The 26,191-nt window shown below is 61.5% G+C and overlaps 1 protein-coding gene across 4 annotated transcripts in view; it reads right to left on the bottom strand.

Annotated features, from left to right (window-relative positions):
* The window catches only part of AHDC1 (AT-hook DNA binding motif containing 1), a 100,404-nt gene that overhangs the window by 7,707 nt on the left and 66,506 nt on the right, over positions 1-26,191 (bottom strand). For all 4 annotated transcript variants that reach the window (XM_026657108.1, XM_026657109.2, XM_026657107.2 and 1 more), the window contains 2 exons: positions 5,475-5,643; positions 310-347 (listed from right to left, as the gene is read on the bottom strand). In XM_026657108.1, coding sequence (XP_026512893.1) covers positions 310-347; positions 5,475-5,643 — 207 coding nt within the window. The remainder of the gene's footprint in view (positions 1-309; positions 348-5,474; positions 5,644-26,191) is intronic.

Genomic DNA, 26,191 nt, shown 5'->3' with positions numbered 1-26,191 from the left:
AAATCCCCCTGCCCCCCAGCGGAAGCCTGCCAGGGCTGGACCCCTACCCCTCTCTATGGCAGCGTCCCAGGAATCCCTGGGGCCCCCTTACTCACAGAGCTCCCTGCCCCAGCCCTGGTACGGGGTCAGAACTGAAAGCCCCTCTGGGGAGAGCCCTCCCGCGGGGGCAGGGGAACGGGAGCTGCTGGGAATTGTTTACAGGGGTGAGGCCGCCGGTACCCAAACTGCCCCCCAGCCAGTCCTGCGGCTGCCCCACAGCCCCCCTTGCAGGGCCCGGGCCGGGTGAAAGGCCCCAGGAATGGCACTTACCCTCGGCCTTGCTGCTCCGGCTGTTACACTTGAGTTCTCTGCAAAGGGAAGAGAAGAGGCGTTTAGCCCGGAGAGCAGGGCCTTCCCTGCACAGCCTGGAGCTTAGATTCAGCTCAGAGACCCCAGCCCTGTGTCTGTAGCCCCCCCCCCACCGACTCCCCTCCCTCACCCTGGGCTGGGGCGGACTCTGGACGGCTAACTCACTCCGAGCTCCCCCGGCTGGCACGGCCTGTCGATTTCTAATGTGCCCATCACCGTGGTATCGGGGCCACAGTAAGAATTCCATAGCAGGGGCCACTCCCATGGAAACCAGCAGGGGTTGCATGCGCCTATGGCATGGGCTGGATTTGGCCCAAAGCTCTGGCACCAAGGCAAGGATTGAAGGCATCTCGCTAACCCTTTCATTCAATGCAGGCTGAGCCCTGGCTGGCCCCCAAGGGGGAAGTGCCCTTCTGCTGCCATCGGGCAGGGTAAAACCAACACCGGAGCATGGGATTTGGGGCGCCATCTGCTCCTTTCAAACACAGGTAATGCACCTGCCCTGTGCCTGGCCTTGCACACCTGAGCTACAGGCTGGGCCTCGCACGCCTGAGCTACAGGCTGGGGATCTGCCTCGGGTCTCGCACGCCTGAGCTACGGGCTGGGCCTTGCACGCCTGAGCTACGGGCTGGGGATCTGCCTCGGGCTTTGCACACCTGAGCTACGGGCTGGGGATCTGCCTCGGGCTTTGCACACCTGAGCTACGGGCTGGGCCTTGCACGCCTGAGCTACAGGCTGGGGATCTGCCCTGGGCCTCGCACGCCTGAGCTATGGGCTGGGCCTCGCACACCTGAGCTACGGGCTGGGGATCTGCCCCGGGCCTCACATGCCTGAGCTATGGACTCGGCCTCGCACACCTGAACTACGGGCTGGGCCTCGCACGCCTGAACTACGGGCCGGGGATCTGGCTCAGGCCTCGCACGCCTGAGTTACGGGCTGGGCCTCGCACGCCAGAGCTACGGGCAGGGGATCTGCCCCAGGCTTTGCACGCCTGAGCTACGGGCTGGGGTCTGCCTCGGGCTTTGCACGCCTGAGCTACGGGCTGGGCCTCGCACGCCTGAGCTACAGATCTGCCTGGGCCTTGCGCGTCTGAGCTACGGGCTGGGAATCTGCTCTGGGTCTTGTACACCTGCCCTTAGGCTGGGGATCTGCCCCGGCCCTTGCAGCCTGTCCCATGGGCAGGGATGCTGCCCCTGGACTTTGTACACCTGCTCCACAGTCCCTGGACCTTCTGCACATTTTCCAGCCTGCTCCTTCAGCCTCCTGGTCCCTTTGCACCAGACGGAGAGTGCCAAGCAGCCCACACCAAGGGAAAGGGCTTTGCGGACGTACCACCGCTAGGTGTCCCCTGTGAGCTACGGATCCTCCTCCAAGTGTTGATGCATATTAACCAGCTAAGCCCGTGCACTCCTGGATTCCTTCCCCACTGCCCCCTCCCCTTCCCCGTCAGCAGAGCTACTCCCACCTACTGCTTAAAGTTTGCAACCTGCGCTCCTTGTGGCCTGAGAGAAAGCCCCTTTGTATTCCCCTTTGTGCCCAGCCAGCCAGCCCTTTCCTTCCACCCAGTCGCCTGGAGAAGCAAGCACCTGGCACTAAGGTTTGGAAATGGATCCATTACAGCCTGGCCGTCCCCTCCCCCCGTCCCGGGTCTGCAAGGAAGGAAGGAAGGGGACGAGAGAAAGAAAAGTTCTTTGTTCCCAGCGTTTCCAGAGGATGGATGGGCCCGGAGCGGAGACGCCCCAGGCCCCATCTCCCCCGCGCCCCACAGGCAGTGCGGGGCTCTTCAGGGGACCTGGCTTCATTCCTCCTTCCAGAGAAGAGAGGGCCGGGGTCTGGCTCCTGGCGGTCAGGCTGGGGACCCACGTCAGCAGCCCGAGGCGAGGAGAGAGACCCCCATGTAATGTCCCCCACCTTGATGGGCAGCTCGTCTTGCAATGGGGGGCGCTCACCCCCAGCACCGAGCAAATCTCCACCCCCGCACACCCATCAGTTGTCCCCTCTGGATGGCAGGAACCCAGCCCCCCTCACAGAGCCAAGCTCTTCATGGGGGTTGACCCAGTTCCTTGAAGAACTGTACGTAGCAGCTTCGGGGTTCTCCCATCGCTGTGGTCAATCCAGCTCCCCGAGAGGCAGTCGCTAGGTGAACGGAAGATCCCTTCCACCCGCCCAGCCACGTCAGGGCCACCGCGCTACGTCTCACAGGGCGTGGGATTTTTTGCAGCCCGGTCGCCCTGCATTTTGGCTGTGCGACCAGGCCTGCGGTGAGCCGCTCCTCTGGAGCTGCATGCTACTAGGACTGATAGCACCTAGAGAAGCAGGAGGCTCCCCCGTTCGGCCCAGTGGGGCGCGAACGCCAGCACTATTAAACGGGCAGCAAACACCCCCCGTGCAGCAGGGGGGCTGGGGTGGGACCCAGCAAGGACGCAGGCTGCTCTCAGACTGGGCCCAGCTGTTCCGGCCTTGTTGCTTGAAACAGGCTAAATAACGAGGAACTGCTGCCCCCCCCCGGCCCCCATGAGGCAGGAGTCTTCCCCCACTCCCGCCAGCAGCAATTTGCAAGACAGCAGGGTAAATCAGGGAGGGGTGGGCATGGGAGGGCACTCAGCATCCTTCCCCAGAGGCTGGAACTCCAAAGGAGGCTAGGACACCCGAGGGTCAACTTCTGCCCCCTCCCGCCAGGCCTCATCCCCCTTTGCACCCCCTCCTTCTCGCTCCCTGTTTAGCATTCCTCCCCCGCCCCGCCTTACTGCCCCCTCCCCATCTTTCACCCGTGGTTTTCAATGGCTCCTGCCCTGCTCCGAATCCCTCCCAGCCCCGAAGCCCCTCCGCCCCCGGCGCCGCTCATGGAAAGTTGCTGCAGCAGGAAGTGACCTCAGCTTTTTGGCAGGCCCTGCTGGGCACTGCCGTGTGCTAGGCCCGGCCCTGAGCCCGGCCGGGCGCTGCGCCATCCAGCACCCTCTGCAGGCCGGGACAGAAGGCCCCCGTCTCCACCCCGCCTGCCCCAGCTCGGCCATTTCAGCCCCACCACGTGTCCCTCCTTTTCCAGCGTCGTCCACCCCACGGCGCGGCTCAGGATCCTGGCTTCTGGGGCCTGCCTTTCACACACCGGCAGGGGCCCTGGCTCCCCTTCCTCTCCCGCCCCCTCCCCCTGAGAACACCCGGTGCTGAGGGCTGCCGTTTCCAGGCAACGCTTGGCCAGATGTGGAGTGAGAAGGGTCAGGATCCCATGGAAAAGCACTAGCGCCAGCAGGGATCAAACGCAGCGGCGCTGTCGTTATGTGCGGGGCGGGAGGAGAGGCGGGGCGGGCCAGTGGCTGCAGCAGGGGGGAACGGGTACACCAGGACTGTGGGCCAGTCGCTTCACTGCCCCGTGCCTCAATTTCCCCTCTGGGTTAATGATACTGACCAGCCTCCCTGGGGCAGAACTGCCACGGACAGAGGACGCAGTGCCGGGCGGTGGGGAAGCTCCAGATATTGGGCCCTGTCTCTCCCCTGCACAGGCGCAGAGAGGGGCACTGGCAGACGTGACTGGGTTATTTCATTGCACTCAGAAAACAGGCTGCCTGCCCGGGCAAGTCGCCACGGCCCAGGGTGGCTATTCACAGGCAGGTTCTCTGTGCAGCGTGCGGCCCGGGGCCTGCGCTCCCCCAGCGTGCTCAAGGGGCAGGCTCCATGGGGAGTCACTGACAGCAGCCAGCCTGGCCAGCGAAGCTGGGTTTTGGCTAAGTGCTGGGTGGGTTTTATAGCTGGTGAGGGGCAGCACTAGCTTATTATGGGCAAGCGCAAGATCTAGGCAAGCGTTCCCTACATACCTGTGCCAGGGCCCCTCAATCTCAACCTGCAGCCCCCCCGCCCCGCCAGCCCTGGGGTCACCGTTCAGCACAGAAAGATCAGACAGCCAGAAACACTGAGGTGCCCCCCCAGAACAAAATACAGGTGGAGGTCTTGAACAGAGGTGGGCAAAGCCCAGAGCCGAGCATTTGTCCCCTCCAAGCTGGGCGTTCTGATGAACGGAGCTGGCTCCAAAGCCAGGCTGATGAGGGTTTGCAGACCTGACCCCTCACTGCCCATCCTCAGTCCGGAGTGCCAGGCTAGGGCGAAGTGCCCAGGTACTGCCACCCCCTTCGCTCACCGCCCACCCCAGGCCAGCTGCAGCAGAAAGTGAGACGCTCGCTGCGGGGCAAAGGCAGGTGCTCCAGGGGAGGCAGCGCTGGCAGGCCCAGCCCGGATTCAGCTGCTGGGGGTGGGGGGAGAAACACAAAGGCCCCATTCAACCCTGGGCACAGCCCGTCTGCAGCACGCCTGCTCAGCCGAAGGGGCAGGGGAGAGACAGGCAGCACAATCCACCCGCATGGCTGCCCCAGAACAGGCGTGAATCAGAGCCGCAGGCCCAATTTCAGATGGCCCCGGCCTCCAGTGCTCTGGGAAAAATAAAACACAGAGCTGCTCCCCCATCCCCTATAGATAACACGGGGCTGCTCCCCCATCCTCTATAGATAACACAGGGCTGCCCGTCATCCCCTATAGATAACATGGGGCTATCCCATCCCCTGTAGATAACACGGGGCTTCCCTCCATCCTCTATAGATAACCTGGGCTGCTCCCCCATCCCCTATAGATAGCACGGGGTTGCCCCCATACCCCATACATAACATGGAGCTCTCCACACCCCCTATAGATAACCCAGGGCTGTTCCCATCCCCTATAGATAACATGGGGTTGCCCCATCCCCTGTACATAACACGGGGCTGCTCCTGTTCCCTATAGATAACACAGCGCTCCCCACATTCCCTACAGATACCACAGGGCTGCTCCCGTCCCCTATAGATACCATGGGGTTGCCCCCATCCCCAGTAGATAACACAGGGCTGCTCCTGTTCCCTATAGATAACACTGGGCTGTCCCCATCCCGTATAGATAACACGGGGTTGTCCCCATCCCGTATAGATAACACGGGGTTGTCCCCATCCCCTATAGATAACACGGCGCTCCCCACATCCCCTACAGATACCACGGGGCTCCCGTCCCTATAGATACCACGGGGTTGCCCCCATCCCCTACAGATACCACGGGGCGGCCCCCCCCCGCAGAGAACACGAGGCTGCCCTGCGCCCTGGAGCCATTACCTTGGCCGCGAGTGCTTGCAGTGCAGATTCACTTTGAAGTTCCTCTCGCTGCCGTCCGCCTCGCTGTCGGGCTGGCGCAGCCCGGAGCCCTGGGCGCGCTGGAACCACTCGGCTGGCGGGCTGGCTCCGTTTTCCAGGCCGATGGGCTGGCAGGCGAGGGAGCTCCCATCTGTGAAAGAGCAGCACACAGGCCCGGGTGCGTGAGCCGAGGGGGAATGCAGGGTCCCGCGCTGGCAAGGGAGAACTTGGCGGTGACGGGGGTTTGTTCCAGCCACAGGTGAATGGGCCCAGAAATGCCCTTCCCGCGGGCGGAGGGGGGGCAGCGACGGCGCCTGGGGCGCAAAGGGGCAGCAGCTCTCGCCCACCCCCACCCCCCGCATGGCAGGCCCTGGGGAGGCTTATGCGAGCAGCAGCAGCAGCAGAAGAGAGCCCAGCAGGGCCCTTTGCTGAATCGTGCTCCACTCTGGCATCTTAAACACAGGCTCCCACAGGGTTATTCAGCCTGTGTGCGCGTGTGTGAGTGTGAGAGAGAGCGAGCGAGCGGGTACAGATAGCAGCACAGGCATTCACGCCTACCCATCTGTCTGCAACTGTCTGTTTGTCTAAGCCGCTCTCTCTCCCTCTCCACCCAAATGTGCTGGAGAGAACTGACAGGCTCCCTCTGGCCACCGAGTGAGGGGGGACGGCGCCTCCTTCTCCCCCCACGCCCAAGGTCACTGCTTGGGCAGCGTTCTGGACACAGACGGCTTTCCATCAGCCCGGATGGACGCACGGATGTCCACAGGGCCTCGGCCTGTCCTGGCGGCATCAGCCACAGGCCTCGTGCTGACATTTCCAGTGTATTTCCAGGGCCCAGCCACCACTCGTCAATTCGGCCCCATCCCCATCTCGCACTTTCTTGGCTTCTCTGGCTCGCGTCTGTTTGTCCGTCTGACTCAGGATCTACCAGAGCCCTGGAGGAAGTCAGCCAGGCTCTGAGCTCTGCATTAGGGCTCCCCCTGCCTGTGGGTGTGCTGTTGGGTTGTGATTTTCGCTCTCTCTTTGTGTATTGGTGCGGATGTGCGGGCGCTAGTGTGTGTGTGTGTGTGTGCATGCGTGCATGCCTCTGTCTCCATCTCTCCCAGATTGTGTCGCTCGTTCTTTGTGCGATTGTGAGTCGGTGTTATTGTGTGGCTACCAGCCTCTCCTGGGTTGTGGGCCCGCGTCTGCGTTTGTACGTGTGTCTCCGTCTCTCTTCCTCTGTATCGTTACGTGTGTGTGTGTGTGTGTCTCTGTATCTTTGTGTGTCTGCCGGTGCCTCTCCCATGTGTGTCTGTCTGCTCCCCACACACACACACACACATAGCATGATCCAGACTGTTCCTGTTGCCTGCATTAGCGTGACAACTTATCAACAAGGCAGGGAAGGAGAATTCAAACCTGTCAGTTACTCAGTCCACATCTCTCCCCCTCCCCATCCTCGGGTCTCCTGGCTGGCAGGGAAATGCAGGCAGCTCTGTCTCCAGCCCTGCAGAGAGCGGCTGCTGCTGGCCTGGGCGGTGTAGAGTTACACCAAGGGCCAATGTGGAGCAGCAAAATATGCACTAGAAAGACCGGTCTAGTCTCTCATGCAGCTGCTAATGTGCCCGGAGCTGGGAGCTGCTGGAGGAGAGGCAGGCAGGAAGCGCACAGACGACTTTCCAGAACAGCCCCCGGGGTACCAATCCCCCCCCCCCTCGCACATGCTGCTTTCCCTTTTAATTCAAGTGAAACGTGGAGAGACTGAAAACCAGTCAGGGACTGGGAGCCTGCCCTGCTGCCGAGACTGGGATGGGACCAGAGCCGTATCTCAGTGAATCAAGAGCGGCTACGTCGGGTTCGGGGCAGTTACTCCAGCTTGACGCTGGTATAAATCAGGGCAGGCCGTGGCCAGGGCGATCCAAGCTCATGCCACGCACACCCAGTCACAAGGACACCGAGTCACCCGGCTACACCCAGGGCAACACACGCTGCACACAAACACACGCACACACGCACCCCGAGAGACGCGCACACAGTCACCGACACACACACACAGAGCTCCAGCCAGCTTCTGCACGGGCTCCTCTCTGGCTGTAACAAGACCACACTTGCTCTGGGTTATTAAAGCCTCTTAACGACTAGGCACAGGCCTGAGCAGCTGCCGAGCAGACAGAGGGGAGGCAGGAGGCGATTCCCCCCCACTGCTGGCCCCCAAAAGGCAGAGGGGCTGGAGCACACGGCTCTGTGCTAGGCATAGGGGTGGGATATGGGGGACCTGCAACATCTGACGGGTTCAGCTGCTGCTGCCGTATGATGGGCAAGCGGGGGATGCTCACCTGGCCAGGACAGAGACTGCGGCCTCCACCCTCCACCCCTGCTCTGGGGCTTTTCCAAATGGAGGGCCGGGGTGCACCAGAACGCAGCCCCCTTGGCCGAGCGCAGAAAGGGGGTCCCCTGGGGCAGCGACGCGGACGTTGATGGGGCAATAGCAAGGCTTGCTCAAGCAGATAACCCTGGCGGGCTCCCGGCGAGCCTGGTGTGAACGCAGAGTAACTCCTCTGCGTTCCATGGGGGGTGACTCCGGATTCCCACCCACAACAGGGCCAGCAGGGCCTGCTGAGAACCGGAATGCGGGGGAGGGGGGCTCCAGGCCCCCAGAACAGACCTGTGACTCGCTCCCCCGTGTTATATAATGGGCACCGTGCGACATAGCCTCTTGCTCCTCTCCCAGACGGCCCCGGGCACTGCCCGCCCCCAATGCCCAGAGGGAGTTGGGGGGAGGGAGGCATCTCGTCACTGCTTGTGCCTAGGGGGTGGTGAGCTCCCACCCCGACCCGCTGCCTGGCAGAGCCCAACCCCCCTCAGCTGGGGTGTGCGGAGCGCTGGCAGACACAGCCCAGAGAGGGGTGGGAGTGGGCTGGGGAGGGGGCCCAGGGGGAGGGGCCCGTTAGGCGGATGCTCTCCACACAATGTTCACTTTCACCTCCTCTGCTCTGCCTCAGGCAGCCTGCCACATGTTCTGCATTAGGCACTCTGGACTTCACCATTCCCGGGTTGTTAGCCAGGGGGATTTTTTTCTCTCTCTCTCGCTGGTTACAAAACACGACTAGAGACCACACAAGAGAGAGAGGATGCATGGGGGGGAAGAGATGCATGGGGGGGGGAGATGCATGGAGAAGCGGGGTGGGAGGGAGGAAGAGACACAGAAGGAGAGAGAAGAGCAATGCACGGGGTGTGTGAGAGAGAGAGATTGCAGGCACCTCTGTTTCCCACCTCCTGACCCCTGGAGCCTCGGGAAGATAACAGCCCTGAAGAGTGCTGACTCGCCTTTCAGAAATCCAATATCCTCCTGACTATCTGGGCTCGCCAGCTCCCCCCTCCCCCCCCAGCCCAGGATTAATCCTGCTGCTGAAAATCTTTAATTAGTTTAGCAGTTTCAGGCTTCCTGGTGGCAGGAAGCAGAAACGCAGACTCCGCCAGCCCTCCCCTCTCCTGGGAAGCTGTCCAGCGCCCTCTGCCCCACGCCGGAGGGATGGGGGGCACTGGGGGCTCCCTCTGAAGCTCTAATCCCCCCCACCCGCCCCCCAGAGGAGGTGACTCCGGGAAGGACATGGCCTCTTTCAAGGTGTTTATTTCAGTCTGGTGGGAGCCAGCTGTGTTCAGGCCCACCTTGACCGGCTCTGAGCCCAGCCGGCGGACGGGGTGGCCTGGGCCAAGCGCGGAGGGGGAGAGCTAGGACAGGGCTTGTTTGCCCCGAGGACTAGCCCCGCTGGTCAGTGCCACAGCCCAGCCCCGCACGCCTGCACCAGGCTGATGGGGTAACGGAGAGGCGTCGCTCTGCCGCTCGCCCACCCATGAGACAGCTGCTGGCCAGCGGTGCCACGGGGAGACTGCATTAGGCAGGGGAGTGAGTGGTCATCAACCCAGCTGAAAGCCCAACCCCACCTAGTGCTGGGCGGGACTTGCTCCGCGCAGCCATCGGAGGAGCTAATGGAGATGAGATCCAAGTGGGAATGCCCTGCAGGACACGGATGAGCACTGGCCCTGAGGCCTGCCCGGAGACCACGGGGATAGGCTCTGCACTGAGGCCCAGGGCCCGCCCGGAGACCACGGGGATGGACAGACAAACAGCAATCACCCAGCAGCTGTGCAGACTGGAGCGCTAGAGACATTTGCCGGGTCTGGACTGCGCCTGCTAATTCCTTCACTAACCAGGATGTTGCACTGAAACAGCGCCACACGCTGGCCCCCTTGGGCGCAGCCACCTGACCCTTCCCTGGCTTCCCAGTTTGCCCGGCCGATTTGTCCTTGGCTCCAGAATTATTCCCCCCCTCGTAACGATCCCAGTGCCCGTCCTTGCTGGGGGGCCACTGGGGTGGTGAGACCGCAAATGTGGAGCTCTCTCAACGCCCCCCCATCACTCACCGCTGTACCCCAAACAAAGCTGCTCCCTCCTTGCTCTTTCTGCCCCTCGGCCATTTGTAGATGGTGCTTTGTGGGCCCCCCATGCCCCCGGCAGTCACTGCTCAGCCCCCGCCGGCCCCAACCTGCTCCATCGAACAAATGTCCCGGGACCTGGGCCAGGGCTTGCTGACATGGATGGAGATCAGCAGGGTGCTGACTCCCCGGCAGGTGGGTTCAGAGGGTTTCTGTGTTTGTCTAACCTCCCCGCACTCAGCTCCTCTCCTGAGCTCTGCAGGGGGTCGGAGGAGATGATCTAATGGGCCCTTCTGGGCTTAAAAGCTACATGAGTCAAAACTGTAGGAGCACTCCCCTCTGTGGCCCTACGCAGCCCTGCCCCCCCACCCCACATCCTCCTGCCCCCTTGCACGCCTGTGGCTCCCCATCTCGCTCCCCCTGCACCCCGTGGCTGCAGCATAGACCTGCCCTTAGCGTGCTCCTGGGCCTTTCCAGAACACGTCCAAGGCCAGCATCTGCTAGCTCGGAAAGCCATCACGCCCATCCCAGTGCAAATACCACCACCGCTCCCCCCCGCCAGCGCTCACAATGGTGGGGCAGGTTCATCACCCCCCTTCCACAGCTGGGGAAATCAGGGAAGGGCCATGAGCCAAAGCAAACAGTGAGGCAAGCAGCCCAGCCCAGCCGGCCTGGATTCCCAGGCCCATGTCCCCCACGCTGACACCTCAGCAGTGGGGGGGAAGCCACAGAGAAGGGCTCAGAGCAGTGGGGGGCGGAAGAGGCCTTCAACAGAGACAGGGTGGACGGGGCGGAGGAGAGGTGGGGAGGTGGAGGTCACTTGGAGAGAGGAGCAGACGGTGTGTAGCGTCCCGGGGGCAGGAGCTCAGCGGTTACCTGGGTGGGGAGGCACAGGGAGCCCCGGGGTTTTCCCGGGAAAGTCCCAACTTCAACCGATTCCCCACACATCCAATGGGCTGCTTTATATCAAAAGAGAACAGAAGGAAGTATTCACCCGTGCCACCCACCACAGCTCTGCGCTGGGCTGGGGGAAGGAGAGCCAGAACCCCCCCCCCCCCCCCCCCCGGGCGCACCCCCACAACCGGGGGGTTCTGTTTCGTTTCATTCAAGAAACAAAGTACAGATGAAAAATGCCCGGGCCAGGGCTGGTCAGGTCCGAACCCCACCCCGGGCCGCAGGGCTGTGAAGAGAAACAAATCCACATTCTCGGTGTAATAGGGAAACTGAAACGCCAAAAGAAAAACCCAGAATCACCTTCCTCGGGGCAGTCAGTCCCGGTTCCGACACACTGATGCCCAGGAAGAATCTGGCCCCATGGCCGCCTCTGTCCCTCTCCTGTCCGTGCCCATTTCTGTTCCCGCTCCATTCCTCAACTGCCTTTGCTTGCCATCTGGTGCAAGAGCCTTCTCCTTTGCAGCTCCCGGCTGTATTCGCTGCCTATTGCCGAACTGCAGGTCTTTCCTCCCCTTGCCCGACCCTCCAAAGCTCATTCTCCCTCTCCGTCATCACAGTGACTGCGCTATTGAGTGCTCTGCGGCACGTGGGGGAAGCGAGGGAGGTGGAGGAGCGAAAGGAAGGATGGCGTGGTGGTGATGGCTGTGGACTGGGACTCGTCAGGGTGAAATTCAATCCCTGGCCTTGCTACAACCTTCCTCGGGAAAACCAATTAGTCTCTCTGTGTCTTGTCTCCCCATCCGCACAATGGGGTGTTAACCCTGCCTCTTGTCTATTTCGATCGGAAAGTCTCTGGGCAGGGCCTGCCTCACCCCCTGTTTCTGTGCAGTGCCTGGCACAACGGGGCACCTAGAGCAGGGGTAGTCAGTTAGATTTTTGCTAAGGTCCAAATTTCTCGGTCAAGGTAGAGCCAAGATCCAGACACCAGAGAAAATAATAAAAAATAACATCAACGACAATAAGAAGATTCCGGGGTCAGTTCAAAAGTATCCGGCGGTCCGGATTTGGCTCGCGGGCCGCTTATTGATTCCCCCTGCCCTAGAGCGATGCTATCCCAAAAGCAAGCGGCGGTACTTTGTAAACGCAGACTCCTTCAAAGCTAGGGGCTTTGAGAACGAGAACTGAGGGCTTAAGATGCAAACCGGAAGAACTACCCGGGATCGCCCCCTCCCCGTTCCCGCGCTGGTGAGACAGCTGACAGAGCATCAGTGAAGGACTCGGGGCTGATGGCAGTGGGGACGGTGCAGCCACAGACCTCCTGTCACCAAATCCTTGGATGCAAATGCACATGGTGTTCAGAGACCCGCCTGTGACGGATGCTGGATTCAGGAATAAGCCTCTTCCGGGATTCGCTGGCTGCCCAGCCCCGCAGGGCGCTGCAGCAGGCTTTCCAGAGGAGATGAACCAGGCACACGCTCGGCTGCTCTCACCCCCTGGCACCTCCTGTCCATGTTACTGCACATGAGGCTCGCCTCGCCGATGCCCCCACTCCTCCAAGGCGTCACTGAGCCCCCCACCGGCCTGGGCGCGCTCCCGCTCGCCGCGTCGGTGAAGAGCTGGTCTGGATTCGCAACTCCAGCCTTTTCTCAAGGACCACCCCCAAGGAGCTTGTGTTTGGGGGTACCTCGGCATAGCAACTGCAACCCTCGGCTTTCTCCCCCCCCCATTCACACAGACACCCGGGGGAGGGCAGAGACCCCAGAAGAGAAATTTGTCCACACAGCTTTTTCAGTGCCCCAGAATCCTGACCTGATAACCGCCCCGGCTAGACCATGCCTAGCTCCACCCCCATCTCTGCCAACTCCCTTCTGTACTGACGCAAACCAGAGCAGAACTGCAGCCCCTCCATTCCTGCTGCGGTCCTGGGGCAGCCCACAGCCTTCCAGATCTCCTCTACTTTTCAGCAGGGGCAGCCGCTCTCACTGAACAGCGGTGGCGGCGGCAGCATGGCCAACCCCCGTGTTAAAAAATCATGAGTCAGATGCGCCCCCCCCCCCCAACCCCAAGATTTTTTTTTTTAAATCTCAAAACGTGGTGGCGGTCTTTTGTATTTGTCTTGCGTGTTCCCACGCGAGAAACTATCCCTCCACCCCACACCCAATAAAAATGGAGGTTCTCACAAACTCCCATGACTCCAGGAGCTGGGGCTGTAGGAAACCCACAAAATCATTGCGAGACTCGCGCTCAAACCACGAGAGTCGGCAACGCGGCTGCAGACTGGCTGCGTGAAGACTGAGGAGCAGGTGGAGACCGAGAAAGCCATTTTATCCAGTTCATTTCAGCTGGGCAGCCAGGGTTTTGGAGGTGGAACAGCAGAGGACTGGGGGGAGAGGGGTGTGCGCACGGAGGGATTGTTTGACCTTAACGATAGCCATCATCCTGCAGAAAAGAACAACCCTCTCCCCCCGTGCTCCCATCACTATTCGCGACACTCGAGCCTTCCACCGCTGACTCTTTTTTTTGGCATTTATCATGAGGAGACAGAACAGGTGGCCAGAGTGTTTCATCTTGGGTAACGGGTCCAGCAGACTTACCTCAGCTGATGGGTTTCCTGGAGCTACACCTATAGCTCACGGGAGCTCTAGTCCACGGGAGCAGAGCTAGGTCCCATGGTGCCCTGCTGCCTGGAGCGGAATCGGGTAGCGAGCCAGGGAAGTTCTCTCCAGCAGAGATGGCCGCAACCCAGATCCACTCTAGCGGCGACAGCGAATGGAGCGAAATGTCACATGTGAGATGCTCCACGGCGGGCGCTGGGAGCCTAGCAGCGGGGTGCAGAATTGCTAGGCAGATGGCCCCGTTACGGGCACCGCCTGGGAAACTCCCACTCTTTGGATTTGGGTGGGAGACCTGGCACACGGAGCTGGCGACAAGCTAGCTCTCGGCAAGGGGTAGAAGCCTCCATCTGTGGAGCATCTACAGCGACAGGCTTGGACACAGCCACCTGGCTGGCCCCCGCAGGGGTAATGCAGGCTCCAGAAGATGGGGACCCCTGGAGGGTGCATTAGAGACAGTCCCCTCCTTCCTCGCGACTCTGGCATGTCACTTGGGATCTGGGCAGTGCACGCAAGCCCATGCACAAAGCCCGGCCATGCAGGGCTCTGCGCTAGACACAGGCAGTGGAGAGTTAAGTTCTCACCCAACAGAGAGCAGCATCCCAGAGATCTTGACGGCAGGCACCTCCTGCCTCTGTGACGCTCCGGGGAGCCTCTGTCCCCCTCTCCAGCCACAACACTTCCCTGCTGCAATCAGCTTGACTGACCCCCATGAGAACGTGGATCCACTGACTTCAACGGCTCAACACCACCTCGCTCCAAAGAACTCTCGCCCGCTCTGGGCCCGGCGTGTGGGCATGACCCTCCCACTCCTGGGCACACGGGTGCAGCCCACCCTGCTGCCCAGCTCCACAAAGGCTGTTCTCCCAGTGCTGCGAGAGGCGTGTGCTCCCTTCGGGGGCAGCTCCGCTAGGAGACAAGACCACCGCAGGGGCACCAATGGCACCAGACAGCTGGTTTCTCACCCCCCCTTGCCCTGGCTCAGCACGGCCGTCACACGGCGACCCTAAGAGAACCGCCCGGCCTCCTCCCCCGACCACGCACCTCACCAATGCGGCTCATAGCAGTGCATTCTGGGAGCCTGGGCTTTCGGGCGACCTCCAACCCCCAAGCACTGCCTGGTGGGAAAGGATTAGGGAGCCCGTCTGACCCAGGAGCAGCTCAACGCGTCTGTCTCCCCATCCATTCTGGGTGGAAACCACGAGAGATGCTGCTGCTGCAGCCACACTGGATGGACAGACAGACTGACCGACCTCCTCCTGGGGCGCCCCAGCGCTCGGGCAGCTGTCAAGGGGGGCCGCTGACGCAGCCCAGGCATTGCGCGCTCCAAGGGGCCCAGCCTGTGGCTTCTTTCGGCTCCGTCTCACCTGGAGCAGACAGGGCCTTTGATGCTCGGCCCGCTTGGTACCAGTCAGCCCAGGGGCCTTTTCCCGCTGGAGCCAGTCGGTCTGGGCAGGGGTTGCCAGGCAACAAACTAGCCTCCCCCCACACGTGCAGGGTTCAACGGTGCAGCCACCCCTTGGGGGGCGGGTGATTCTATCCTTAAAGGCCAGATTCTTCCCTGCCTCACCGCCCCTGGATCCAGGGGAGCTGGGCAGGGTTCGGACCCTTGTTTCCTACCTGGCTGAGGTGGAGCGACCGGGCCTGCCTCCCTCCAGCCCCTTCCCTCCCCACCCCTTCCCCTTCCTCGGAGGGGCTCAGGGAAGGTGCTTCGGCGGAGGAGGTGGGGCTTGGGAAATCAGCCGACAGATGGACTGCCGAAGCCGTGGCACCTCGGCCGCCTGGAACACAGAGCTGCAGTTCAGAGAGCTAGCAGGGAAAGGGGCTAAATTTAGCTGCCTGCCTCAGTGCCAGCTTTGTTCCCCCGCCCCGGTGCTCCTCTCCTCCAGCAGCTCCCTGGCCCAGCATGCCTTGCAGGGCTGAGCGGCCCTGCCGACGCCTGCCTCTGCTCTCAGCTTTATCGTGCCAGGTGTGGTTGTTTCCCACCTCGGGCCCGCCCCGCCCAGTCACCTACGCTCCACGCCTGGGCCTGGTGCCCACCACTGCCCCCTCTGGGCAGGACGGTGGCGACCACCCTGCCCCCATGTATCTGCAGAAGGTCCCCCCCTAGAGACAGACCATGAGGCCGAGCGCGGGTGTATCCCTGCCCAGCGCCCGCCCCACGCCGGCTCATGGCAGAGGCTGGCTTTTTTGCGCAGGGAGGGGACTCTTTTCCCATCTCAGGCTGGCTATGGAAGCCAAGCCGGGCTGTGTGTTTGTGTGTGGTGGGGGAGGCTGGTGGGTGGACAGGCTCTAACCTTTCTACGGCACGCAGAGGGTTAACGCTGGGCAGGCTGGATGCTGGGAGGCCAGTAACATTTGGAAGGCGCCAGCTGGAACCGTGCCCATCCCAAGGTCTAGAGCTCCAGAGGCGGTGCTCCCCAGCGCCGGGGGGGAGAGGGGCAGGAGGGTGGAAATGCACAGACCCAGGGGAGGCAGAGCGATCACGCTCTGTGTCTCTGTCACACAGGCGGGTGAGGCAGCGCCCTGCACGGATGCCAGTCACCTGTGTGCCCAGCTCGGCTTTTAGCCCCATGAGCAGGAAGCTCTGGGGCGGGGGGAGGAGAGAGCCAGGGAGCTGCAGGGCGGGCAGTGGAGGGCGTGATGGACAGAGTGGGAAAGAGGCGGCAAGGGAGCGAGAGAGGCAGAGGAATCGCTGGGCCCATTTCCTGAGACTGGCTCAGGTGTGCAAGGCGAACGACTGCAGTGGTTCATGTCCCCAGCTACCATGCCCCCGTCTGCCCTCCTAGCCCGCGGAACCGAGTCTGTGGGCTGGCAGTGCCCAGGCGCCGACCCGCCCTCGCCAGGTGATCCACCCCTACACGCCGTCCTTATTTTAGGCCAGCGTGAGCGCAACGAACCCAGGCTGGGTTTCAATCCGCCCAGCCCCTGTGCACTTCGCCTGCCATGCTGGTGACTCACCAGCAAACCGGGCAGGGGAGGAGGGCAGATAAAGGGGGAGGGGGGACAGGTCCCTCCCTCAGCCAATTTTAGAAACCAGCTAGACAAGAAGGGCAGAATTCCCCGGCAGGATTTACGAGCCCGCTGGTGGGCTTTCGGAGACGCGCATTCGCTGAGCGGAAACTCCAGGCCGAGAAGCCGGTTTCCCGGGAGACCCAGACGTCGGCGCAGGAGGCTCGGAAGGGCCGACGGGGATCGAGAGGGGCCTGTGGGGAGGCTGCCAAAGGAGGCATGTTGCTGCACAGATCCCGGCGGCTGGAGAGGTGAACAGCCAGGGACAGCATAACGCCTAAGTGAGCATGCCAGTCAGGCATGTGAAGCACACACACACAAGCTAGAGCTCCCCATCTGCCATTTGCAGAGAGAGAGAGAGACCCAGGCCGGCTAGCCACGGCACCCGGTCCCATCCCCGGGAGCAGGCCACGGGAACGGGAGATGCTCCCTGGAGCTCCCCCCGTGGGACACTGAGCTGGGAGAGCCGTCCCGGGTCCCCCAGCCCCACCCCTCGCGCAGGCATTCACACCACAGCGGGGAGGGGCTGCTGGAGCCGAGCCGTGCACTGTACTGGGGGTGAGGGGCAGGATCGGGCCCAGCAGCTCCTGGCTCAGTCCCCAGCAGGGGGTTGCCGTTGTGCCCAGTGGGGGCAGGTCTGAGGGGGGCAGCGGGAGCGCCGGTGGAGGGAAGCTGTGTCTATTCCCCTGGCTGGCGGGGTTGATCCTGTGGGGCTGCGCCTCTAGCTTCCACCTCTCCAGCCGCCCCACCTCCCAGGTATCACCAGGACGCTGCCCGGAAGGTCCCCCACTGCCCCCCCGAACTCTCCATCTCTCACTGCACCGCGTCCAAGCTACTCACCTGCAAGACCCCCTCCCCGCTCACGTCCCCTCCACCCTCCCTGCTCAGTTCCCCCCTTCCCTCTGTCCCTTCAATCACATGCCCCACGGCACCCAGCCCCCCTTCCTCCCGCGCCAAGCACCCCCAACCCCACTGCTTCCTGGAATCCTTCCTGCCCCACTCTCCTTGTCCCCTAACCCCCCGCATGCCCACCCCTCCCAGAGCGTTGTACACCTGGCCCCAAGGCAGAACGGCGCGGAGAGGAGAGCACAACCACTTTGCACTTGTGCAGAGCCTTGTGCCCCGGGATCTCAGAGCACTTTCCCCACACCAGTGAGGGATCCCTCGTGCACACCTGCAAGGCAGGTACGTATGATCAGACATGTTTTACCGGTGAGGCGTGGCGAGATTACACGACTTGCCCAAGATCCCACAGCAAGCAAGCGGCAGGGCCAGAAATGGAACCCAGGAGACCTGATTCCCAGCCCCCCCTCCCCAAACCAGACCCAGCAGCGAGGCCCTTCATCTCTCGCACTTGCAGGAGGATCCTCTCCGTTTAACAGCCCCGCCACGCCTCTGCACTGCAGTCGCCATCCTTGGGCTGGAGCGAATGCTGTTCCTTATGTGGGCAGAGGGGGCACTGTTGGGTGCTGCAAGGAGCTCTCCTCCAACCCCACCCCAGCCATGGCATTGCCAGCTCCAGGAGTAAACCTGAACCTGGGCACCTATCCCAGGCTACCAGTCCCAGCCCTAGTGCAAGGAACGGAGGGACCCAGCCCTACTCCTAGCTGACGATGGAGCTGGGGAGAGAGGCCGGCTTGCCGCACTGGGGGATTTGTTATTATTTTTGCCAGGGAGCTTTCCATTCAAATTGGAAAAACACAAGTTGCTGGTGCAGCCCCGGCGCTGATTGTATGCAGCCTGTCACTCACGCATCACTTTGGAGATGCCCATAAATTGCTCCATTACCTCTTCTAATTGAGGAGAACGCAGCTGCTGAGGGGCGTTGACGGAGTGGCTTCCTTTTGAAGGCTGGCTCGCTCTCTGTCGATGGGTTCCGGTGACGCTTGAGAGCTCCACCAAGAGACAAAATAATACCACTCCTAGTAAATGCCCAGCGACCAAAGCAGCCACGTTGCACCTGTGACGGCAAAACCAGGGCACCAGGGGCCAACCTCAGCCACGGCCGCTTTGGGGGAGTCCGTGCCCCAGCTTTCTTGGTACGGCCATGTTATTCAGAAGGAAGACCAATGAATTCGGAAGCATGTTGACCAATGAATGGGGCTACGTGGCCAGCAATCAAGCCGTCACCAAAAGCTTTGGTGGCGTGACAAGATCGCCAGGGCTGGGCAAAAACTGAATATCCAGCCGGAGCACTGGGCGGGGCGTGACCTGCCAGGAGGCTACCTCCTGCTGGCATTTGTCATGACGCCGGTGATCCCACAGCTGCAGAGGAGTGATGGCTTTGCCGTTCTCTAGGGCTTTCCTCCAAGTGCCTCAAAGCACTTTACGCACATTAACAGGATGGGTCTCAGGTGGGGAAACCCCAAGTTGAAGACCTAGGCCTGGGAGAGAAGTAACAACCCATTTCCAAAGGAAGCGGAGTCCAGGCACCAGCAGCGCCTCTTGGCCTGTGCGTGCAGCTCCTTCTCGGCGGGGAGGCCCACGCAGACCTGCCAGGCCGAGCCCTTGGGACAGAGCTGCTCAGAGCAGGGCTACAGCAGGCCAAGAGCCAGAGCGGCAGGGGAGGGTGAACTAAGCTTTCTGGTGTTGCAGGCCAGCGGCGATGGTGGACACCAAGGGCGAGATGTGGGTAAACTTCATATTCCCCAAATGGGAAGTGGGCCAACTCTGTTCACCCGCCTTTACCCTCAGCTACGCTACGGACAGAGGCGCAGGCAAACCGAGATCCATCCTCACGGACTACTCCCCCCCTCCCCGGAGAGGACACGTCCAGATCTCCCCAGTCCCTGGTGCAAAGGACACCGAAGTGCCGGAGTCCTGCCTGGCTGGGCGCTGTGATGGCGGAGATGGACCCGGCAGGTGTATGGTGCTGGCTGACTGAACGTGCCCCTGCTTTTTGCGATAGCACCACGTCTTCAAGAAGTGGGAACTGCAAACTGCTCTCCAAAACCCCAAGGCAGGCAGGGGTGAGGGTAAGGAGGACCTTGCACCATGACGATGCAAAGAGAGGAAGGGACCAAAGAGAATGGGAAGGGGCAGACACATCTGGGAACAGGTACAGCTGTGAAGGAACAAGGAACAAAACACCCCAAAGAGCAGAGTCCAGCCAGCCCTTCCCTCCAGGTTCGCCCGCACCTGGGGCAGGGTGGAGCAACGGAGGGGAGGGAGAGGGTGGGGCTGGCATCCTGGGGACGCCTCCTGCTTTTTCTGATACAAAGCGGTGGAAGCCCTGGAGGCTCCAGACCCCAGGGGAAATGCCCACAGTGCCAGGCAGCGTAGCTAAGTGCCCGGCCTGGGGAGGGCAGGTGCAGCTCTGCCGGATTTGACGGCTGTGGCACGCAAGCTCCCTTTTAGGGCCTGACACACCATTCACAAAGGTTCTCCCAGCACTCGGCTCAACGCCAGCGACGCCTCTACTGGGCACAGCGAGGGGGCTGTGTCGTTTGGGGGGCTGAGGTGGGCGGTCACTGCACCTGAGGCAAGTCCCTTGATGAGTCTCGAGGAGACACCCCCCGCTCCGTCCCCCAGGAAATACAGCCTGGGCCAAATTCAGCCCTGCTGTAAGCATGCAGAAGGACACTGCAACCAGCTTTGTTCGCCCTGGTGCAGCTGTGCCCAGGGGAATCCTGCCCACTGAGTGGCATGTGACGAGGAGGGGCAAGGAGCTTGGATCTCCATGCCTGTCAACAGGGGCAGGCTCCTGCCAACCCTGACTCGACCCACAGTTCAGCGAGCGGGCTCCTCCCTCCGCCTTGTGCTGCTCACAGCCCCTTCCAAAGCCCAGAGGCCTGATTCTGATCTTCGCTGACTTCAGCGCACGTCCCCTGGATTTACCCGGGGGAAGAGCGAGGAGAACCGGGCTCCTGGGCTTTGTCTGGCAATGAGATGCCTGGTCGCAGCCCAGCGTCCTACCTGGGCAGGATAATGCAGCAAAATTGACTGTCGTGCAGACGGAGCTGGTTGCCGCCTGATGCACAACAGACTGGCTGGCAGGGCAGCCCGGAGCAGGATGCGGCAGGGAAGCAGCGTGTTTGCGGGCAGATCTGGGGGCATTTGCTGCGGTATATTGCAGACCGAGCGTCTGGACGCAGAGCGGGGAGTTTGCACTGGGGCACGCAGCATCTAGCGCAGACAAAACGCATTGACTAAAGCTGGTCGGGAAGCGAGGCACCAAAAACATCCATTCCCCCAATTTTCCCAACAGCTCTCCTGAGTCCCCAGCGCCCGCTGCAGCCCGGGGCACCACGTTGCAGGATGCCAACACACTACGCTGCTGCAACGGAGGGCGCCCTGCCTGTCCCTGCGGCACCAGCGCTTGTGCCCTGGCTCAGAGGGGTTTTGGGGGGCACCGTGCGCCCGCAGGGTGCGATCGGTACCGAAAGGGGCCCGCTCAGAACGGCACAACGCGGAGACGCAGAGAACGGAGGGGCGGCAAGCGGCACTAATTGATCGTGACTAACGCAGCTCCGGGTTCTCTGAGTGGCCCGGAGCACGAAGCCTGACACTTAGCCACCAACCCAGCCAGGGGCGCAGCCAAACAAGGCCTCTCCCTCCCTCCCCCGGGATGAGCAAGAGGCGGTGACCTTTAAAATGGGGGACAGGGCTCCCTGTTTTCAAGACTTTCAAGGGCTTATCCCCCCCCCGCTCAATCTCTGGGCTGCAGCACTGGACAGAACAGGGAGCAGAAGGGTGGACGAGGTCCAGAGAGACTTAAGGTGCCTGCAGGAGGGAAGGGAGAAATCAGAAGCCAAATCGGGCTCGCAGCCCTGAAGAAAATCCATGGAGAGCAGGTGGGGGGGGGAGGAGACAGGGGGAGGGGAGCATGCAAGAGAGGAAAGGAGGGAGCAGATGAGAGGAGTGATGGGGAGGGGGCGAGGGAGGGGAGGGCTCAGTTCACAACTGGAATGTCAGCTGGGGCATGAGGCTTGCAGATGCTTTTGGCTCAGGTTTCAGCTGGGGGCAGTTGGCTGGGAGCAGAGTGTGGGAAAGGGGTCTGGTTTCTCCAGCAGCAGCCGGCTCAGGAAAGGCCAGAGGGCCGGAGCCTGGGGGAGGAGAGGGAACAGAGCAATGGCTCCCAGGGCAGAGCCAGGACCTGGCAGTAGACTGAGGCCTCTCCTGCCCCTCGGGGCTGGCCACTCTCCCTGGGTCCTCCACGCGCCCAGCTGCCTCTGTCTGTGGCACGCGGGGGGTGAGATGGGTGGGGGATGCGGCATCGGGGTCCTCACGGGGGCTGCGCCCCAGCTGGCGAGCGGGCAGCACAAGAAAAAACAGCGAGCTCTGCTCCTGGGCACCGGAGTGGGTCTCCCCCTGCAGCCCTCCTGCCAGCCCAACCCCACCGGAGCCAATGGGGTCGTGCGCGTGAAGGCACAAAGGATCTGGCTGGGGGGAGCTGGGCTGGGGCAGGGCGGTCTGGCTACCGAGCTGGGCAGAGGGAGCGCGCCCAGCGCAGGGGAAAGGGAGGCAGCTGTGCTGCTCTAATCAAGGGCTAGCGGATTTATCAGTTCTACCTCTCGGGCTCTCTCCAGGCCATTCACAGCCGAGCTCTCCCCTGCCCCCCCGCTCACTCCCGCTTTATGTAGCGGTGGGGAGATTTGGGAGTGAAGCGGGAAGGCAGCCAGCAAGAAGCTGTCAGGAGCCCCGAGTCTGGGAGGGGGAATTGAGGCCACGGGGGGAGGGGGGGAGAAGAAAAGTTGCAAGACTCAGGGATTTACCCCTAGGAATGGGAGTGGGGCTCCACGGGAGGCAGGCTGCCTGGGGGAAGCCCGGAGAGCTAGCAGAGAGAAGGAAGACGCTTGCTATTACAGGGCAGGAGGTTTTATGATCCCCCCCGAGCCAACCAGCCCCAAAGAGCCTGCAAAACAGCCCGTGGGCGCCATCTTGGGCACTCAAGTGCTCCAGCGATGGGCCCGGGCCAGGCTGTTTGAACCCTCTGCCGCTCCGCAGTGAGCTGAGCCCAGCCCTGCTCCCTTGGCCGTCACTGGAGGTTTTGTCATTGGCTCGCCTGGGAAGCTCAAGTTCTGAAAGCTCACCCCACTCCTGTGAGATGGTTAAAGGGCACTTAGCCCCATTTTACAGCTGGAGAAACTGAGGCATAGGCAGGGGCAAAGACTTGACCGAGGCCATGCAGAGAGTCGGGGCAGAGCTGAGAATAGAACCCAGGAGTCCTGGCACCCACTCTCTTGTTCTAGCCCCACAAAAACACCCCCCCGCTGTTCTGAGAAGAGAATCCAGGAGTCCAGAGCCGCAGTCCCTGGCTCTAACCATTAGCCCTTGGGCCTTCCCAGAGCTGGGAGCTGAACCCAGGAGTTCTGGCTGCCAGGCCCACGCTCCCTCCCTTGGCATGGGGAGCACGACCCCCTTAGGGCAGGCTCTGGCATTAGGGCTGTTGGGGCCGTGGCACGTGACTCAGCGCCCCGACTCCGAATGGGACGGGAGCTGGATTCCATGGGAACCGGGGGTGGGGGGGGCGGCTCTCTATATGTTCAAGGGAGTTTACAGATTGTGAATTCAGGCTCAGTAATCCTGCCATCAGAGTCCTACATTGGCTCCAGTTTCCACAGCAACAGCGGGTCAGAGGGCAGCGAGGGGAGCCAACTCCTCCAGTCAGAATCCCAATTGTGAAGGCTCAGAATAAACAGCTGAAATGGCCGGGAAGAGGGAGGTGGAGGAGGCTGGAAGCTCACTGTGGCGTTGTCAGCGAGATGGCACTAATTGTCTGCAGGAGCAGCAAACTCGCCATTAACCCTTCCCGGGCCGCTGCCGGGGTCGCTGCGCCAGGCCACCGCCACCTGTCCCACCCCAGAAACCGGGCCACAAGCCGGCTCGTGGCCAGAGGCAGGCGGGACCCGCCCACGGGCGAGGTGGAGAGCACCCACCAAGGCAGATAGCATTGTCTAGTGGTTAGAGGGGGGCACCCCTGGGTTTTACTGCCCGCTCTGTCACTGACCCACCGGGCGACCTGGGGCATGTCGCTCATCGCTCCGTGCCTCAGTTTCCCCCAGGCAAAATGGGGCTAACGCTGGCAAAGCTCGGTGCATCAATGGGGCTAGGGTGAGGGGGGTGGGACTCCAGAGCAGGGTCAGACACCCCCAGTGAGCTGGGACAGTGTCCTGCACCGTGCAGCAAGGTGAGCCAGCTGGGTTCTTGCCAGCTAAAGGACATGTGGCTTTTCCCACCGCTGCCTGTTCTATTCAGGCCACAGGAGATGGGAGGGGAGGGAGAGGAACAGTTCTGCTAAACAACTACAAGCACCAATTCCTAGCTGCCTTCCTAGCCCAGTCGTAGGCCGGGGCATCTGGGGTGGCCGCCCTTGGCTCAGCCTTTGGGGGAAAGGAGTCACCTGCATGCACCCAGGGCCAGCGAACCCTCTCCTACCTCCCCATCCCACTGTGCCCTGAGTCGCTGGCTCTGCCAGCAGCAGGTGATGCCCCTCGGAGGCTGAGAGGGGAGCAGGGGGCCATAGACCGGAGTGAGAAGGGGGTGGCCCCCCCCTTTGCAAAGGAGTGGAATGCCCTCCCCCCCCGGCCACTCTGCGGAGAACTGACCCTGCCCATCACTTCACCAGCACAGCACTGTATGATTTGCTGCTGGCGTGGAGTTGCCGCGGGTCAATGTAAGTCTCTGAGCGCAGGGCTCCGAGCGGCACCGCGCGGTGGCAGGGGAGCCAGGCCTCACCCTAGCAGGGATTCATTCGCCGGGGCCCCGTTGGTTTCTAATGCAAGGGGTTGGTTTGGTGCAGCACGCTCGGGGACAGAAACACCCGAGCCCGCTTTGCAGCCCGTTAATGTCCAGACAGCAGCAACAGGATTCCCGGCCTGCAACGCATCAGTCGGGCAGCGCCTGCTGATCTGGTAGGGCCGGGGCAAAGAGGAGGTGAAATGGGGCAGCTCGGGGGGCCGTTTGCTTGACACAGCCCGACTCTCCTCAAGCTTATCCCTGGGTAAATCAGGAAGTCAATGGATGGGTGTAAAACCTCTTCCAGTGAGATCAGAATCAGGCTCCCATTTAGAAAACAGACCCAGTTCCTAGAGTGCCAAGATACCATGCTGATGAGCTCAATATAGGTTAGACACATAGACCAACACGGTACATCAGATTCTGACCTCAGCTACCCCCGTGTAAATCCAATGGAGTCACTCTGGATTTATAGAGGGGTGATTCGGAGCAGACTGGAGCTCTGGAAGTCTTTTCTTTTACTATGCGTTTCTTAGCTGACTTCCACTCCTTGACTGGCTAGTGACTGGTAACGGGAGCAGCTTTCACCTCCCAGGATGCTGGTATTAATCCAGGCCAGGTCGGCGGTGACGAGAGATGGAAAGTGTCAATGCAAAGTGTTTTCTTACCTGTTCCACTAATGCCAAGGCATTGGCAGCATGGGGGGGAGCTGTGTGCAGTGAGTAAGGGGGTGCATCACAGACACCTTCCTTCCCCGGTTAAAAGCCCTCATGAGAGAAAGCTTTCCCCATATGACCACAGCCAGGTCACTTCCTCTCTCTGGGCCTCGGTTCCCGCCTATAACAACTCCTGTGTAGACACTGCCCATGTACTAGTGCAGCACCTAGCGCAACGGAGCACAGAGAATAAGAATAATGAAATCTAGCGTAACTAGCATGAACCGGCCCACTTAACAGCAAGCACTGACCAGACCCCAGAAAAGCCTGCACCGCTTCTGGACCCATTCCCGGCACAAATAAAGGAGTCCAGCCTCAAACCAGCACTAGAGCCACACTGAACATCGCTCCCCACAAACCAAACGGGAAGGCCCATCAGAAGGGCCCTGGAGTCCCAGAGGAAAGGGGAAGATCTCTACGGGGGAACCTGGTCTGATGCACTATCACACCAGGAGGCTGTGTGGTCTAGCGGACAGGACGTTGGACGGGGACACAGAAGACCTGGCTTCTATTCCCAGCTCTGCTAGTGGCCGGCTGGTTGACCTTGGCCGAGTCACTTCCTGCCTGTGCCTCAGTTTCCCTTTCTTTTGTTTTCCCTTGCCTCCTTTGTAAAGTGCTTTACGGCTGCAGAGCCCTTCTATACCGGAGCTACACATTATTAACAACCTCCTCCCCCAGCCCTCTGTGAAACAAATAGATCTTCACACCCTCCACACCGACCTGGCTGCTGGCAGCCCCCAAGCAGGCCCCACACCTGGTGGCCCGAGCAAGAAGAAATGCTGACATGTCAACAGAAGGGATTGTATGTGTGGGAGGGAGGGAGCCAGGACGGGGCTGAGCGGTGGCGGGGTCAGCAGAAAACCTTTTGGCTCCACTCACCCCATCCGATGGCATATTAGACCTTTTGTTCCTATTCATCACATTCCTCGCTGCCTCCCGGCTCCGGCCCAGCTCCGGCTGGCTCTAGATCTCACCGCCGAGGGGCACGGAGCTGGCTATGGCAGCGCCCATCTGGTGGGCGGAGGCAGTGAGTGAAATGCCCAGGGGCAACGAGTGGCCCTTGCCCAGGTAATCTCCTTGAAAAGGCAACTTGGTTTCTGTGCGCCCGCCCCGGCTGGGCTCCGGGCTCATGCCCTCGCTCTCAAACACGCTCCTGGAGCCATATGCTTTGGGCTAGAGCCTTCGGCCCCGGTGGCTCTCTGGCAGCCGGGAGCCGATAACCAATCTGCCAGGTGGAAGGCTGTTTTAATTAGGCTAACGTCTCCCGACAGAAGCAGCTGGAGAATTCGCCACGGCTCCCGCTGCTGCGGGCCCAGGAAGAGCTACGCTGGAGCTGCAGGAAGCTTCAACCTGTACTTGCTGAAACTGG

Source organism: Terrapene carolina, unplaced genomic scaffold (genome assembly GCF_002925995.2).
Source record: "Terrapene carolina triunguis isolate 2854851 unplaced genomic scaffold, T_m_triunguis-2.0 Scaffold236, whole genome shotgun sequence".
Lineage (NCBI taxonomy): Eukaryota > Metazoa > Chordata > Testudines > Emydidae > Terrapene > Terrapene triunguis.
The sequence above is the reverse complement of the archived record's forward strand: the minus strand, read 5'-3'. Positions and strand labels throughout refer to the sequence as shown.